Source organism: Chiloscyllium punctatum, chromosome 5, assembly GCF_047496795.1.
Source record: "Chiloscyllium punctatum isolate Juve2018m chromosome 5, sChiPun1.3, whole genome shotgun sequence".
Classification (NCBI taxonomy): domain Eukaryota; kingdom Metazoa; phylum Chordata; class Chondrichthyes; order Orectolobiformes; family Hemiscylliidae; genus Chiloscyllium; species Chiloscyllium punctatum.
Genome location: NC_092743.1, coordinates 45491679 through 45510647, shown reverse-complemented (window position 1 = coordinate 45510647; position 18969 = coordinate 45491679). Strand labels below are relative to the sequence as shown.

Here is an 18969-nt window from a genome sequence, read left to right as displayed (position 1 = left end):
GGGAGACTAGGGACTGTGAAAACAACATAAAAATTTGTGTTCAAATACACAAATAGCTAAAAGCTAATGCAGTGGCATAAAAAGCCATTAAGAAAGCAAATATTGGCCTTTATCTCAAAAGAATGGATGCAAAACAGCAAACCTTTTATTAACTAGCGTCTATGGTTGATCAAGAGACCCACATAATCAATATAAAAACGCACACTAAGTAATAGAAATGTAATGCAGAGGATAAACACATCATTGTTATACTTTATTTATAGCATAACTCACTTAAATAATGAAGTAACTTTGCCTTAAATCAAACTTACTGGCAGAGGTTCTCTCCACAGATGCTGCCAGACCTCCTGAGCTTTCTGTTTTTATTTCACATTTCCAGCAGCTGGAGTATTTCTCTTCTATTAATTGACTTTAGTGAGGGCAGAGGTTGATGCAGGGGCTACAGGCTAGGTTCCCTGTAATGATAGCACGATTTGAAGGTTGACGTTATGAGTACATGGCGCATAAACATGGCTTATATTTCCTTCAGTTTATAAGATTTAGGGGGAAGCTTAGCTGAAGTCTGAAAATAATAAAAGGAATTGTTAGGTTAGATGCAGCTAAGTTCTTTCCTGTGATAGGGAATCCAGAACAATTGTATATATTTGGTCCTGCTAACTGCAAAAAGCTGGTCCTGTTAAGTTTCTTATCAGTGGTAATCTTGAGGTAATTGTTGGTAAGATTATTAAAAATTTCAAATGTTTCTTCTCTTTTCTGTTTTTTTTTCTGTGAGTTAGATTACTGGTGGATATTTTGGGATCCGTGTCAACCTTGGTGATTGGGAACATTCATTAAAACTGCAAACAAAGCGTGTAGACAACGGCCAGTGGTCCCTCCTAAACATGGATCGACATGACAATGAATTTACATTGCACCTTAACGATGGAGGGGGAGCCCATCAGGTGACAGCTTCTCTTGGCATCCACAGAGAAATAGTCATCAATCCTTCAAGTCTGGTGCTGGGTAAAAGCCTTCTGGACTATTCACCAAATTATTTCCAAGGTACAACATAATACACAATACTGGATCAAGATTACAGATTGTTTAAAAGCTGCTTTGGAGCAAGATGTTGTATATAGCTGCAGAAACATCCACAATAGTCCAGAATCAAATAGGGATCAAAACTATGACAGGGCTGGTGAGATTTAGGCAGAATTGAGTGTGAAGTCTGACAAGGCCCATCTTGACATCAGGAGCATCACCTTCCGTCTTTTATGCTTTTGACCAGGGGCAAGGTGGGTTTCTCAGCAGACAACAATGACTTGACATTTAAGGGTAGTTGCTGCTTGTTAGTGACCCAACTCACCTCATTAATGTTCAGCTTTCTATCTCACCAAACATGCCGAACAAGCTTGATGCCAGGAAAGCTGATCATGGAAACCGAAGCGGCTACTGACAAGTTCAGATGCTGCTTGGTCTGAAGGACCTCCATGTTGCTTAGCACCAAACATATCTCAGGCCACGATGCATGGGCACCAGACGCACCAGCTCTCATTCACAGACATTGGCATCTGGCATTTGTCAACCCCTCATGACCATCGTGGCTCATCTCTGATACACTTACAGACAGCTTAGGAAACACTGACTTGCATTGCTGAGTGTACTGGCAAATAGCATTGATAATATTTTGCAGGGACACCTCACGTGTATGACAGGGACCTAGTTCATGGATTGGTCCAAGTCGCATCTCAGGCTGGCTCGCTTGCTATCTTAGTGTTCACTAACATTGCTGTAAGGTCACAAGACAAGGCAAGCTGTCAGTCAATGGTGTGGACATGTTGTTATATGGCACTGTGCTATGTCAGTCTCACTGCAGTACTATGTGCCAGACACAATGCATGTGCAGTCAGCAGGCAACCTTGTGATGTAGAGGGTCAGAGTTCAGAGGGGCTGGAGTTCTGGTGGGGTGAGGTGGAAGGCCCGTCCTGAGTGGAGACTTCTGAGCTGGCTGTCTGGGGTTCTCCCTCTGCCCTGGGTGCATCCTGGCACCATCCTGTCTCCTTGTGAGCACAGGGCACCTGGAGTGCATGCCAGGGTCTCTGTTTCCCTGCCAACATGCCTTCATGCCAAAGGACCAACATTTTGGATTTTGGAGAGTATGCATCTCTCCAGCAGCCTCTGAGGCTCTCCATGGCAGCCAGACAGTCTCCTGGTTCCCTGCATTACTGCAGTGGCATTGCCTCCCACATACCTCTCTGCTGCTCCTGTTCCTTCCCTGTGCATGTGGATGAAGTCACTGATTGCTCACTCCAGTGGGTCCTCTCCTCCCTGGGGCTGAACGGGTGTCTCGTCTCCAAATGTCAGCAACTTGGAGTGTTTCTCTCCCCTGGCCAGCTGGGAGCTGTTGCAGTGAGTTACTCCCCAGATTGTGTTTTCCCCATCCCCCAAACACACACACACACATTCACAATCACACACAGACACACACTCACTCATTCATATTCACATACACATACTCTCACATAAACATGCAAACACTCTCTCACACAGACTCACTCTCACACTCACAAACACACTCTCTTTCACACACACAAACACACTGTTTCTCACACACACTCTCAGACACACACCACATTCACACTCACATACACACACATACAGACGCACTCACTCACATTCACACACACACTCTCTCAGACACGCACACACTCTCACATACACACAAAAACACTCTCTCACATTCACACACACACGTTCACACTCAGTAACACTCACACACAGACACTCATATACACACAAATACAGGCTCACACTCACTCATGTACACACACAAACACACTCTCTCTCACAGACACACATCACACTTACTCACAGTCACGCTCACACACAGACACACTCACTCACATTCACACATGTACACATGCTCTCCCACACACACAATCTCCCACACACACCAACACTCTCTCACACATACACATTCACGCTCACAATCACACTCACAGACAAAAACATACACACACTCTCACAGACACACAAGATACACACTATCTCTCTGTTTCTCTTTCTTTTTCTCTCTTCTCTGTCTCCAACACTACTGCTCCCTCTGAAATGTCAGTACCTGAGTTGGTGCTGGGGTGGGAGTGAAGGAGCCTGCCTTGCCAACACTTCCTCTGTGCTCTTGTTGCTTTTATGCTCAGAGGTTGTGGAGGTGGTTTCTGAGAGAACTGTTCATTTCACCTCTGATGTAATGGAGATGTGGCAGTACCTGCAAAATGCTGAGAGAGTGAAAGCATCCTGGTTAGTGGTTTGCAGAACTTTGCAAAGAATGACACTGACAGCGGGGTTCTTATTTGGTTGGTGAGATATGGATGTTCTGGCATCGCCTAGGAGTTGTCCGGGACTTCTGTGTGGGCCAGAATTCTGTCCTTTTGTGAGGCTGTAGAGCCTACGATTGGGTACACTTCCAGACCTTTATGGGCTCCCTTTGCTCTGTTATATGCTGTCTTCTCCTGCAATGACAGAAAAGGAGAACTTGAATGAGATGAAAGTGGATAATGCAGCCATCAGTGCTGGTGCGGGTGGGTGAATCCTAAACAAATGTGTAAACAGTGTAGAGACCATTAAGGGTTAGTTGGTTAGGAGTTGTGAGGGTGCGACCAGTGATGATGGGATACGTGTGAGTGACAGAAGATGCTGCAGGGAGCAGCGAGAGTGGCACAGCATGAGCCTTGTTGGGAGATGGGTACAACAGCAGAAATGTGTGTGACATAGCAGAAAGAAGAACATGGCACTGACCCTGGAGCAGCAGAAAATATCATTGACCTTCTTACGGTATGGCTGGCGATTGTAGAGTGGGGCACCAACTCAGATGGCGACATCTATGTTCCTGTCAGCGAACTATGGTGCCATCTTCTCCTTTTCTGGTAACTTCTGGAAATATTCTTGACAAAGCAGGGCAGTTCCAGTATTCCATTGCTAGGGTGGGCACACAGCAGCCTTTTAAAGATGGCATGAGAGCAAGTGCTGCCAGTCATTTGTTGGCATCCAGTGATTTATTTTATTTATTTTCTATACTTATTCTATTCAATATATCATGCTTCTCCTTTTTAACTACAATGTAAGCATCAACCCCTTCTTCAATGGAACAATATATTCATTAAAAACCATACCTAAACCTACACCAGTTATGTTCTTTGGTTTCCAATAAGTCATATTCTTTGCTGAGCTATCATCTTGATCTTTATGTTTTGATAAGCTCTGGGCTTTTCTTGATTTTATTTGCCAAAAATATTTTGTCCTCTCTTTGCCTTCCTAATTTCCACTTTGAATTCTGCTCTGTTCTTTCTATGCTACTTTAAGTATAAGCACTTAGTATCTGCCTTAAACTTCTTTTTATCTTAACGTTCCCTGTATGTAACTTTGTACCTAACATTCTTTGGAATTGGGAATGTATTTTTCTTCACAGGAATAATTTTTTTTCCTGAATTCTATCTGAATCCTCCCACTTATCTGATGCTGACTTAGCATCACATAATTGTTTCAACTTCATTTTTGCTGTATCGTGTCTCAGCTTCCTAAATTTGATCTTTCACCACTTGATGATTTGGTCTGCCTTTGTCATTTTCTATACTGAAATACAGTCACTGGTACCAAAATGCTCTTCCACTGATGTCCCTTCTAGTACCCAACTTCATTTCCTAAAACTATGTCCAACAGTAATCATCTGTTCTGCATTTTGTCCAAAATTTTCATCTCAGGCCAGAGAAGTGTGAGTTTCTGAAATGTGATCCTGCCTCTGAACAGAATGGACACCACATCCTGTCTCTGAGAAACATGGCTGGGGAAGTCTTGGATTCTGTGATCCACAATTCAAAGCAGAAGGAGTGCATTGCCGAGGTGGACATATTAGAAGGTTGACATTTCTCAGGGACAGTATCTCAATCCTCACCTTCCCAACTTCCCTTTTTATTTTATGTTTAACTGCTGGTGACTGGTTTTAACAGTGTAGGCAGTTTTTCATTGGGATGGATAGAACATTAATGGTTGACTCACTTTGGATCAATCCGAAGGGCAGAGCCCCAGCAGCAGGAAACTATCCCCTTAATTAATGAGTAAAGTGAAGTAATATACATTGAAAATGAGCTGATTAACAATTGAGAAGAAATGGTATTCACTAGGAGGATGAGTGTGTTGCTGGCTGGGTCACCTTGATTGCCCATCCCTTGTTGACCTTGAGAAGGTGGTGGTGATGAGCTGTTTCCTTGAACAGCTGCAGTCTATGTGCTGTAAGTAGACCCATAATGTTGAAGAAAGGATGCTAAGGTTTTTAAGTAGCTGGTCTAAAAACTGTTTGACTTTATTGCATACGTATTCAATCGTGGCTGAAAGGTTTAGTGAGAAAGCTAAACACTTGTGTCTTTGCTTGAATTTAGGCTGCATGCGTGATGTTCGACTAAATGGTCATCTCTTACCACTGGATGGAACAAATACAATGTTAACTGCTACCCTCGAACGACAGGGTATAACAGTTGGCTGCCACTCAGATGCCTGTAGCAGCAGGCCCTGCTCTCTTCCATTTTATTGTGTGGATTTATGGAGAAAATATGAGTGCAGGTACAAGATTGCAAACACTTTGTAAACACTAATGTCACCGTATTGTGCAATGAATCTCCAGTTATTAAGCAAAAAGTGGATGGTGGAGAACCAAAATAAAAACAAAGCAGGGCTGACAGCGCTCTTTGAAGAAGAGTCTTATTGCACTCAAAACATTGAACAGTTTTTAACTTTCGACAGATGTTCCCAGATCGGAGGAGTTTCTCTAGCACTTCCTGTTTTGACACTAGTAACCAAAGTTGGGTTACGTCTGGAGGTTTCATTCCGCCTGCACTGATCACATACTCCTGCTTTTAGAGAACCAATGTACCAGCTTATTATTGTACTGACACCACATGCCAGTTAGAAACTGAACAAACTCTTCATAATCCACTTGAATGATCCTTGATAGTTAAACAGTCTTTCCTCCCTTAACACCTATACTTTCAAATGAAAGAAACGTTTAAAATGTTTTGATGCGCATAAGCTTAATCTCCTGAGCTTGCTCACTGTGCTATCCTGGAAATTAAACACCAACTCTTGGAAAGTCCAACCTGGAGGGTTAGTAGTTCCATTAATCATAAACAGCATTAATGCACAGTGCTCAGCAAATAGCGAATCTGGAGTTTCACTATTTAAATCCAGTCAATTAACTGCTTGAAAATATACAAATATTGTGACTTTACTGCTTTTTTTTATACTTTCCAGTTGTGTTAAATCTACAGTCATATTTGTATATTTGTACTCATCATACAAAATACTGAGAAAAGAAACAGCATGATACAGTTATTATGGTCAAATAAATATTCACAGTCTGCAGTCACAGTTTCCCAGCTGGTGACTTGCTGATTTGTACTTGCCATCAAGATGCCAAATTATGGCCAGACTTTTTCCTACAGGAAGCAAAAGTTGGGAGAAGATTTGTTTTGTTGTGTTTGATTCAAAGGCAGCATTATCAAAATAAGCTTGAGGGAGAAACGGGAAAACTGAGACAAAAATATGCTTAATTCTCTTCTGAAAGGTTTTCATTCTTGTCCATGTCTAATGCAGGTGTCCAAGTGGTCAAGTGTTGGTGATTAGTAATGGTACAGGCCTTGAGCACTGTGCAATGTTGCCGTGTGGAGCATGGACATGTCGGAACGGGGGCACATGTGTTGCTCAAACACTGGATATGTTCGTCTGCCATTGCAAAGAAGGTTACAAAGGACAGCAGTGTGAGATCAGCATGGTGACTTCAGGAATTCCAGCAGTGCTGAACATCAACTCTATCCTAGCTGTCAGCACATGCCTCCTCCTCTTATTAGGTAGCTCATTAGTTATTACCAGCATGCTCCTGCTCTAACCAAAGTTGTCTCATTTGGCATCTTTGCTGATGTCATATGACATCACATAATTTCTCAATATACACTAATTATACGTCTGTCTGCTGTTACCTTTGTGTTAAACTTTCAAGAGCCAGATTCATTTGTATTCCTTAAAGTGTTCATCTATGCTATTATGATTCCAGCTGATGTAGTTACTGAACAAATCAGATCCAAGTCTGAAACTTGGGGCTTGATAGATCATATTTTGTTTTGTTTTAGTTGTAACACTGAAACATAAGCACACAATGCTACAGGTTTTTTTTAAAACAACAAAAGTTCATTAACAAAAAGATGAAGGTACGATAGAATAAATCAAACAATCTTAATACAAATTCAAAGATTTTTAAACACAGTAAAAATATAATCCTATCAATCCTATGGTACTCATTTATAAATTGAAAAGAAAAGCAATGGTTTTTTTATAGTACCAAAATGAACACATGGTATGAGATGCAAAAACATACCTTGCATTGTACATGAAAACACCACTTGTGCAGTGCTCAGAGTCTCTTCTCTAACACCTCAGTTGCTTTACATCACATAATTTTAAATCACAGTGTGGAATTGCAGATAACTTCTTTCTGGAGCTATTATACACCCAAGTTTAACTTTAACCAATTTTAAGAAACATCTTCAGGGTTTTATCCCAACAGTTCTGGACTTGGAACATCACCAACTCTTTACTCTAAACTAATCTAATTTTGCCACATCCTTCCTTTCTCAGAAACACTGGTCTATACTGCCATCTTCATCTAAGAACTTCACAGGTCTGCTGAAAACAATAGTAAGAATGAAACAAAAACCTCTCTAAGCTTTGATTTGGAGATGCAGGTGTTGGACTGGGGTGTACAAAGTTAAAAATCACAAAACGCCAGGTTATAGTCCAATAGGTTTAATTGGAAGCACTAGCTTTCGGAGTGCCGCTCCTTCATCCGGTGGTTGTCAACCACTGGATGAAGGAGCGATGCTCCGAAGGCTAGTGCTTCCAATTAAACCTATTGGACTATAACCTGGTGTTGTGTGATTTTTAACTCTCGAAGCTTTGGGTGATTGCTTTAAGCTTACTAAAAGAAAACTCTCCCGATCTTCTAAACAGGAGCTTGTGTATCTTGATTGGTTGTACAATCCTACTAATGTACACAAGATCCTATTAATTCTAAAGCTAGTTTATTTTAAATAAATCACAACCACGCTTCCATGCTCACCATGGAAATAGGAACTGTTGCCTCGTATTGCTATTTTGTGCAGAAATGCCCCGGAGGCAACAAAAGGGCAAACCTCTAAGCATAAGCAAATGGTAAATTGCTTAACACAATAACACATACAATTCTTGGTTGGGAAAGCAGGCAGGTGATTGACTCTCAAACATTTCCAGATGTTACTCAGTAACCATCCATGAGGATGAACATCAGAGTAAGAGTTACTTCATTCACAGTACTACAGCAAACCCAAAGATACTAGATTTTCTAGTAGTGGAGACTCTAAACATGTTAGAATCATTGATACTTACAGCACAAAGGGAGGCCATTCAACACTTTTTTTTTATTTGGTCATGGGAAGCAAGCACTGCTGGAAAGGCCAGTATCTTTGGCTAATGCTGAATGGCTGATGAGAAGGTGCTGGTAGGTTTTGAGCTAATGCAATCTACATGATGTGAGAATGTCCAAAGATTGTGGCTATGTTGGCATTCAGGTAACACAAACCATAAACAAACCCACAATCCTGCCCTAGTCAAATATATTGATACACTGTCAGGTTCTCTATTCTTCCAATTACTTTCCATTGTTTGTCTAATGTACTTAAAGGGAATTTCAGTGTAACATTGAATAGAAATGAAATATTTATACTAGATAAGGGCATCTGCAAACAATATTGATTTTCCATCTGACATTTTCCACTTAAGTAAAGAAACCCATAACTGAATTTATGCTAACTGCTAGAGAAATTTGTTTGTGCTTTATCTGTCTAATTTGTGATTTTCAGGACTGCATCCTTCCCTCATCCCAAACCAATTGAAAACTGGTGTCTGTTTGTTCACAGTAGAGGGGTTATATCTGACTCCACATATTGAAGAATGAGTTTGTTTTGATATGGTGTAGTAGAGACTGAGCTAGATTTTGCAATTATGATTATTTTAACATACCATCACTAACTCAATTACTTTATCAAGGTTAAAAATGTTAATTGAATAATAGACACTACTGCAGCCTTTTTCTCTGAGTAATGGTGTATTATTTACAGAGATGGAGTTAATTTTATGGGTGTGAAACCTTAAACATGATCCTGTCACAACTTTATCTCTGCTGTTTCAGTTCTGGTAATTGGCTTCAGTGTATGGGGCATGTGTGGAAAAACCAAATTCCAGAAAGGAGGAGTTTATCACATACCTGTTGAGCATGAAAGTTGGGAGGATGTACGGGAAAATATTCTAAATTATGATGAAGAAGGAGGTGGAGAAGAAGACCAGGTATGCAAGGTTGTTTAACCTTTCTTCTACAAACAGTTAGAATTAAATGTCTGGGCTGCTTTTTTTTTTGCTCTGCTTTGCAAAATGCTGCTGAAGTGCCTAGTTTTGCTGTGCTTTCAGCTCAGGATCTAAAATTATAATCAGCCCAAACTGACGGAATAAAGTTTCCTCTCTGAGCTGGGTTCAAGCATCTTATGTATCAGCAACTGAAAGTAACCAGTTTCACTTTTTGTTGGAGATAGACAATACAAAGTACAAATAGTGTCCAAACTCAGTCACTTTCACTTTCTAGAAGGACAAGGCATAAGAAGAATTGCCTTTAAAACCAACTTCAACAGTGTCAACGAAGTGTGCCCAGTGGTGAAGAGATGCCAGCTGGGCATATACTCACTCTTTCTTCATTATTGATGATGCTAATATTTCCTAACTGATAGAATACCAGGTGTACTTTCACCACATGGACTGTCGTGGTTCAGGGAGGCAGCTCATCACCAACTTTTCAAGGGTATTTAGGAATAGATAATCCCTGGATGATCTCAGTCCTGCAAGGACTGGCCTTGCTAGTATCACTGGTTTGGTCTCGCTGATTGATTCTGAGAATTGAATTGTATTAGCTTTATTGTCATATGTATGTAAGTAAGTACAGTGAAAAGTTTACAGTCATCGCATTACAGAACCATCTTAGGTACAAATTCTTAGGAAACAAAAAAAAATTAGAAAAGTAAAGAAATAAATAGTCCAGCGTAACAGGTCATAGGAATGAATTAGAAAAATAAAGAAGTAAAAAGTTCAGAAGAACGTCTTTCTGACCCAGTCCATGCCGGATCTAGCCTCAAGGGAGACCTGCATCACCTCACTGCTGCCTGACCTGGACCCACCAATGTGGGATTTGCCCCATTGCACATAGCTCGTCTTTGCTGCTGGGCACACTTTGCTGACACTGTTGAGCCCACACTCGGGCCTGCAACCAAGAATCCCTGGCTCCGCTGCCAGACCAGGCCACCACCCAGCCGCTTTGGCTACAGATGTTACCTTGCTGGTGCCGCCATCTTAAACAGTCCTGCTGCTACCGGCACCGCTGTCCCCGATCACTGGAAGAGCTTTCTGCTGCTGCCGCTGGCCCCAAATGCTAGGTGAATGCTCTTGCAGCTGCTGCCACTGTCTCTCAATTGCAGGAGAACATACCCATTGCTGCTGCCAGAATGAATCATTTTGATTGTTCAATGTTAATTAGTTCCAACTTGATCTGCATAAAAGTCACCAACAAACTGATAAAGTGTTTATGCCTGAAATGTTGACTCTCCTTCTCATTGGATGCTGCCTGACCTGCTGTGCTTTTTCAGTGCCACACTTTTCGACACTGACTCTGCAGCATCTACGGTCCTAATTTTCACCTAGAAACTAAAGTCAGCTAAGAGTATGGTCTTATCTTCTGGCAGAACCAGTTCATTCTGAACATGTTTTGAAATCCTTGAGCAACCAGGTGTGGTACTTCTACCTATGTTGTTGGATAAACAGTATGCCCAGTTAAATTTTCCAATGTTTTTGTTGTGTACTTTAAATCAAGGGTGTGTTTTGTAATATATTTAGGATTGAATAGCCTTAACTGTGCTAGTCAAAGTCTGGCACTATTAGCAATGAGAGAGGTGAGACAATTAGCACAGGGAGATTTTGCTGGATCCCTGAAACTTAACTCAATGTTAAATATTTTCATTCTCTCATTGCTACCAGTTAACTTGACTGGTTGCTTCTTGACTGGCTTAATGAATTTAATTGTTACCAGACGCTGGTATAAGGACACAGGCCAATTCCCTTGCCTTGTCTGTATAAAACCAGGAATGGTGGATTTAATAGTGTGGGGGAGTTGGGAGTTGGGGAACTGATTGTGGAAGTCTCAAGAAGGTCAGTAAAGGTTCTGAATGAAGGGAGAAGACCAAAAGTTACCTTTTCTTCCCTTGTTCTGTCTTGGTGTGTGATACAGCTGATGTCAAGTTACTTGCCAAGATTTCAGTGGTGTTGCAATCAGTTTGACATTAGCACTTTTTCCTGCAGGTAATCCTGCTGACATTTAATTTTCTGTCTGTTTCTAGTGAAAGAATCCCTCTGTCTGGTGGGTCAGCTTCATATCTTTAACACAATTTTAGGCTGGATTTGCAAAGCAGGGACAGAAACTGGTATTAAGGAAATTTCAAAATCAGTATCCCAGAGATTGTCTCAGGATCCCAATATACCTGGGATAGCTTGGAATTTTCAAAGTACCAATGCAGTGGAGAGGACAGAAACTTACTTGCCGCCAATTAATAGTCCATTACATCACTTAACCTCTTGGTAATAAACCTGTCCAATTGGAACATAATTTTTAATGTTTAATTTGGTCAAACTGAATGTTAGTGCCCAGTTGTCAGGGTGATTGCAGGGATATTGGAAAGTTGATGTGAATTTGTGTAAAATTGAAACTTGATGGACCAACTAGCAATGGATCAGAGCTTCACCTTTTCTCTCATTGTATGTCTGGTCTCATCTGTATTCCACCTCCTGGTGTTCTGAAATGATGTCTGACCTATATAAGGCCCCTGCATAGGTGCTACTTGCTTTTGCCACTAGCAATAGACAAGCAGCCAGCACCTCTTTGAGGAGGTCAGTGCATGTAATTAGGTGCTGAATGTGGATCCTTTCAAATTAGGACATTTGAATTTAAAAAGAGTAGGAAAAGAGCTGCTCTGTTGACCAGTGGAGCCAGGTCCCAGACTTCCTGACTCTGATTTGAAACTCCAGTTCCTCATTTGAAAACAAAAGGGAGGGAAACTGCAGGTGTTATTTCTGCCATTTTCACATCAAAATCTCCTGGAGGAAAAATTATCAGGGATAATCTTATGAACCTTTGTTCCGAATTGTGATTCTATGAGTATCCCACCCAGACCCATTCCCTATCCTATCCCTGTAACTCTGTATTTTCCATGACTAATCCATCTAACCTCCACACCCCTGGGCACTACGTACAATTTAGCATGACCAGTCCACTTAACCTGCCAATCTTTGCACTGTGAGCAGAAACCAGAGTAAACCCACCCAGACACAAAGAGAATGTGCATATTCCACATTGAAGTTGCCCAAGGCTGGATTCAAACCTGGTCCCTGGCACTGGGAGGCAGCAGTGTTAACCACTTAGCCATCATGCCACCCATGGCATATGATATGGAGGCATAAGTTCGAATCCCATACTAACAGCTAAGGGAACTTAAATTCAAGCAATTGTACAAATCTGGAATTTTAAAAACTCTCCACAAGAGTCAAATTATTACTAAAAAGTTGAATAAGAATAAACCAGACTGATCACCTGGCATTGCTGGAGACACCTGACATCATACAGGCACCTTGCCCAGTTGAGCCCCAAAGTTTTCCTGACTAATTTTGGGGACTTTTGCTAAAATTGCGATAGTTATTTTCAGACAAATTCCATTGTATATGGTGACCTTGATAAGTGGGATGGTCTCAGAACAGATCAAGCAACTAGGCATCCATGGAGTCCTAGGAGCCAAGAGCAAGCGGCTCTTTTGAACTCATGGCTTGGCATATTCCTCACTCTGCTGATACCATCAAGCCAGGGAACCAACTCTGTTTCAATGAGGAATGCAGAGAGTAGAAGTAGCACTGCACATATCTAAAAATCAGGTGCCAACGTGGCAAAACCGCAACATAAGACTACACACATGTTATGCAGTGGAAGAAGCAGATAATGGAGACACCTGAGCAATGGTGAATGATACCAGAGCTGTGCAGTCCTGCCACATCCAGTCACGGACAACTGAATAACTAACCAGTGGAAGAAACTCCATAAATATCCCCATCTTCAGTGCAAAAGAGAAGGCTAAAACACTCAGGTTTTGTCAATTGTATTATCATATAGCAGTTGTCCAGCAATGGGCTACTTTGTTCCTTTTGTGTCACTCAGTTCCAAACTTCACTGTCTAAAGATGGGCAGAAGAGCTAAATTCTAGAGATGAACTAAGATTGCAAGCCCTTGTTCTTTAAAATTAATTCACAGGATGTGGGTGTCCCTTACTCGGTCAGCATTTATTACCCATCCCTAATTGCCTGTCAGAAGATGGTAATGAGTTGCCTTCCTGACCTGCAGCAGGTCTTGGAATGAAGGTACATCCACAATGCAGTAAAATGGCAACAAATGTCACGTGAATAGGATTGAAGTCAATAGGAGTCAAGGGAAACCTGTCCACTAGTTGGAATCATATTTTACAAAAACAAGAGTGTTTTTTTGTTGTTGGAATTTATCATCTCAGTCCCAGGACAGCAATGCAGGAGTTCCTCAGAGTGGTGTCCTAGGCACGGCAGCTTTATCGAAAGGTCAGTTCAGTACCATTTATGGTTATTCAGATACTGAAACGTGACATTTCTATCCTCCATGGGGCAGGCAATAATCATCCCCAATCTCTAACCCTGTCCGGTTTGCATTCAATGGTATTAACATCAATGAACTCCCAACCAGTTCCTAAGGGATCAACATTTTTGGGTTACAAATAACCAGACGTTTAACTGGACCAGTAGTAACTGCAGGTTAGAGGGTACAATCTCTGTGGTAAATAACTCACCTCCTGACTCCATAAAGTATGTCCACCATCCACAAGACAGAACTCAGGAATATCACATATTCCTGATGAAGGGCTTTTGCCCGAAACGTCGATTTCGAAGCTATTTGGATGCTGCCTGAACTGCTGTGCTCTTCCAGCACCGCTAATCCAGAATCAGGAATATCACATGTTTATAGGAATGCATCTCCGAGAACTCTCTGGAAGGGAAGGAAAAGCAGTAATATGAGCTCAGAGTACATCAGTCTTGCCTGTCCCATGTCTTTATTTTTTACAAAATATTTTTGCTTGGGATGTTGGCAAGGCCTGCATTTGTTGCCCATCCCTAATTGTCCCTGAACTGATGAGCTTTCTATAACATTCTAAGAGCAGTTAAAAATCAAACACATGACTCTAGATTATGTATAGGCCAGACAAAGTAAGGGCAGAAGATTTCCTTCCCAAAAGGATATTGGGTCAGCTTTTATGACAAGCAACAATGGTTGCATGATCACCTATAAACAAGCTTTCCACTCTAGATTTTGTTGAATTGAAATTTCACCATCTGGCATGGGATTCAAACCCATGTTCCCAAAACAGATGCCTGGGGATGGGGTTCACAAGCCTAGTGACATTACTGCTATGCCACTGCCTCCTATTATTGCCTTTATTGACCTGGCCATAATATCGAGTGAGTGCTGCATGGTGGATATCTCATGATTATGGCAAGCCAAGAGGCACATTATTACATTATCACATTTCTATCCCAAACATCCTGCTTTCAATTCAAGAAAAAGAAAAAAGAATCCATGAATTATCATTTACGGTGTGAACTATCCAATACTCACACTGTTTTCATGCATTAGCAGTTCAATATTCTCATCAGTCTCCACACATTCATCACACTCATAGTCTTTAATTGTACCAGTCTCTTAGTTATGTGTGTGTATTGTTGACAGCTGTTCATAAAGGTAATGTTCCATCTCCAGGGAGCGTTAACCCCATATCATTTATTGTCACAATGCTGTTGACATCTGGTTGGTCTGTGTTTCATGCAGATGTTGAGTTCCTGCTCAGCCGGCTGCATATGTTGTGTGTTATAGAGTCATAGAGATGTACAGCCTGGAAACAGACCCTTCGGTCCAACCTGTCAATGCTGACCAGATATCCCAACTCAATCGAGTTACACCTTCAAGCACCCCGCCCATATCTCTCCAAACCCTTCCTATTCGTATTCCTATCCATATGCCTCTTAAATGTTGCAATTGTACCAGCCTCCACCAAATCCTCTGGCAGTTCATTCCATACACGTACCACCCTCTGCGTGAAAAAATTGCACCTTAGGTCTCCTTTATATCTTTCCCCTCTCACCTTAAACCTATGCCCTCTAGTTCTGGACTCCCCGACACCAGGGAAAAGACTTTGTCTATTTATCCTATCCACGCCCCTCATAATTTTGTAAACCTCTATAAGATCACCCCTCAGCCTCCAACGCTCAAGGGAAAACAGTCCCAGCCTGTTCAGCCTCTCCCTGTAGCTCAGATCCTCCAACCCTGGCAACATCCTTGCAAATCTTTTCTGAACCCTTTCAAGTTTCACAATATCTTTCCGATAGGAAGGAGACCAGAGTTGCACGCAATATTCCAACAATGGCCTAACCAATGTCCTGTACAGCCGCAACATGACCTCCCAACTCCTGTAGTCAATACTCTGACCAATAAAGGAAAGCATACTAAATGCCTTCTTCACTATCCTATCGAACTGTCACTCCACTTTCAAGGAGTTGTGAACCTGCACTCCAAGGTCTCTTTGTTCAGCAACACTCCCTAGGACCTTACCATTAAGTGTATAAGTCCTGCTAAGATTTGCTTTCCCAAAATGCAGCTCCTCGCATTTATCTGAATTAATTTCCATCTGCCACTTCTCAGCCCATTGGCCCATCTGGTCCAGATCCTGTTGTAATCTGAGGTAACCCTCTTCGCTGTCCACTACACATCCAATTTTGGTGTCATCTGCAAACTTACTAACTGTACCTCTTATGCTCGCATCCAAATCATTTATGTAAATGACAAAAAGTAGAGGGCCCAGCACCGATCCTTGTGGCACTCCACTGGTCACAGGACTCCAGTCTGAAAAACAACCCTCCACCACCACCCTCTGTCTTCTACCTTTGAGCTAGTTTTGTATCCAAATGGCTAGTTCTCCCTGTATTCCATGAGATCTAACCTTGCTAATCAGTCTCCCATGAGGAACTTTGTTGAACGCCTTACTGAAGTCCATATAGATCACATCTACTGCTCTGCCCTCATCAATCTTTTTTGTTACTTCTTCAAAAAACTCAATCAAGTTTGTGAGACATGATTTCCCACGCACAAAGCCATGTTGGCTATCCCGAATCAGTCCTTGCCTTTCCAAATACATGTACATCCTGTCCCTCAGGATTCCCTCCAACAACTTGCCCATCACCGAGGTCAGGCTCACCAGTCTATAGTTCCCTGGCTTGTCTTTACCGCCCTTCTTAAACAGTGGCCAACCTCCAGTCTTCCAGCACCTCACGTGTGGCTATTGATGATACAAATATCTCAGCAAGAGGCCCAGCAATCACTTCTGTAGCTTCCCACAGAGTTCTCAGGTACACCTGATCAGGTCCTGGGGATTTATCCACCTTTAACCATTTCAAGGCATCCATCACTTCCTCCTCTGTAATCTGGACATTTTGCAAGATGTCACCATCTATTTCCCTACAGTCTATATCTTCCATATCCTGTTCCACAGTAAATACTGATGCAAAATATTAATTTAGTATTTCCGACATTTTCTGTGGCTCCACACAAAGGCTGCCTTGCTGATCTTTGAGGGGCCCTATTCTCTCCTTAGTTACCCTTTTGTCCTTAATCTATTTGTAAAAACCCTTTGGATTCTCCTTAATTGTATTTGTCAACGCTATCTCATGTCCCCGTTTTGCCCTCCTGATTTCCCTCTTAAGTATACTCCTACTTTCTTTATACTTTTCTAAAGATTCACTCGATCTATCCTGTCTATGCCTGACATGTGCTTCCTTCTTTTTCTTAACCAAACCCTCAATTTCTTTAGTCATCCAGCATTCCCTATACCTACCAGCGTTCCCTTTCACCCTGACAGGAATATACTTTCTTTGGATTCTTATTATCTCATTTCTGAAGGCTTCCCATTTTCCAGACGTCCCTTTACCTGCAAACAGCTGCCTCCAATCAGCTTTTGAAAGTTTTTGCCTAATACTGTCAAAATTGGCCTTTCTCCAAATTAGAACTTCAACTTTTACATCTGGTCTATCCTTTTCCATCACTATTTTAAATCTAATAGAATTATAGTCGCTGGCCCCAAATTGCTCCCCCACTGACACCTCAGTCACCTGCCCTGCCTTATTTCCCAAGAGTAGGTCAAGTTTTGCACCTTCTCTAGTAGGTACATCCACATACTGAATCAGAAAATTGTCTTGTACACACTTAAGAAATTCCTCTCCATCTAAACCTTTAGCACTATGGCAGTCCCAATCGATGTTTGGAAAGTTAAAATCCCCTACCATAATTACCCTATTATTCTTACAGATAGCTAAGATCTCCTTACAAGTTTGTTTCTCAATTTCCCTCGGACTATTGGGGGGTCTATAATACAATCCCAATAAGGTGATCATCCCTTTCTTATTTCTCAGTTCCACCCAAATAACTTCCCTCGATGTATTTCCAGGGATATCCTCCCTCAGCACAGCTGTAATGCTATCCCTTATCAAAAATGCCACTCCCCCCCTCCTCTTTTGCCTCCCTTTCTATCCTTCCTGTAGCATTTGTATCCTGGAACATTAAGCTGCCAGTCCTGCCCATCCCTGAGCCATGTTTCCGTAATTGCTATGATATCCCAGTCCCATGTTCCTAACCATGCCCTGAGTTCATCTCCCTTCCCTGTTAGACACCTTGCATTGAAATAAATGCAGTTCAATTTATTAGTCCTACCTTGTCCCTGCCTGCCCTGACTGTTTGACTCACTTCTGTTCTCAGCTGTACCCGTCTCAGATCGATCTCTTTCCTCACTATCTCCCTGGGTCCCACCCCCCCACCTTACTAGTTTAAATCCTCTCAAGCAGTTCTAGCAAATCTCCCTGCCAGTATATTAGTCCCCTTCCAATTTAGGTGCAATCCGTCCTTCTTGTACAGGTCACTTCTACTCCAAAAGAGATTCCAATGATCCAAAAATGTGAATACTTCTCCCATACACCAGCTCCTCAGCCATGCATTCATCTGCTCTATCCTCCTATTCCTGCCGTCACTAACTCGTAGCACCAGGAGTAATCCAGATATTACTACTACCCTTGGGGACTTCCTTTTTAAATTTCTGCCTAACTCTCTGTAATCTCCCTTCAGAGTCTCAACCTTTTCCCTTCCAATGTCGTTGGCTGCAATGTGGACAGTGACCTCCTGCTGGCCCCTCTTCCCCCGTAAGAACATTCTGCACCCTCTCTGAGATATCCTTGATCCTAGCACCAGGGAAACAACACACCATTCTGCTTTTTCTCTGCTGGCCACAGAAACGTCTGTCTGTACCTCTGACGACAGAATCCTCTAACACAATTGACCTCTTGGAAGCCGACGTACCCCTCATTGCATTAGAGCCAGTCTCAATTTCAGAAACTTGGCTGTTCGTGCTATGTTCACCTGAGAATCCATCACCCCCTACATTTCCAAAACAGCAAACCTGTTTGAAATGGGTATATCCACAAAAGACTCCTGCACTAGCTGCCTACCTCTCATAGCCTTCCTCGAGCTAACCCATCTATGTGACTGTATCTGAGACTTCCCCCCTTCCTATATCTGCCATCCCATCACATACTGTTGCTGTTGCAAATTCCTCATCGCTTCTATCTGTCTCTCCAACCGATCCACTCGATCTGATAAGATTCGCGTCCAACATCATTTATGGCAGATATAATCCGCAGTAACCCTTAAACTCT

General features: G+C 42.0%; 1 protein-coding gene across 2 annotated transcripts in view; it reads left to right on the top strand.

Annotated features, from left to right (window-relative positions):
- Positions 1 to 18969, top strand: part of LOC140477040 (neural-cadherin) — a 261541-nt gene that overhangs the window by 225921 nt on the left and 16651 nt on the right. The window contains exons 29-32 of one of the 2 annotated variants that reach the window (XM_072570203.1): positions 777 to 1041; positions 5412 to 5592; positions 6622 to 6875; positions 9248 to 9402. In XM_072570203.1, the coding sequence (XP_072426304.1) occupies positions 777 to 1041; positions 5412 to 5592; positions 6622 to 6875; positions 9248 to 9402 (855 nt within the window). Of the gene's footprint in view, positions 1 to 776; positions 1042 to 5411; positions 5593 to 6621; positions 6876 to 9247; positions 9412 to 18969 lie in introns of both variants that reach the window. The other variant, XM_072570202.1, reaches the window with a different exon arrangement.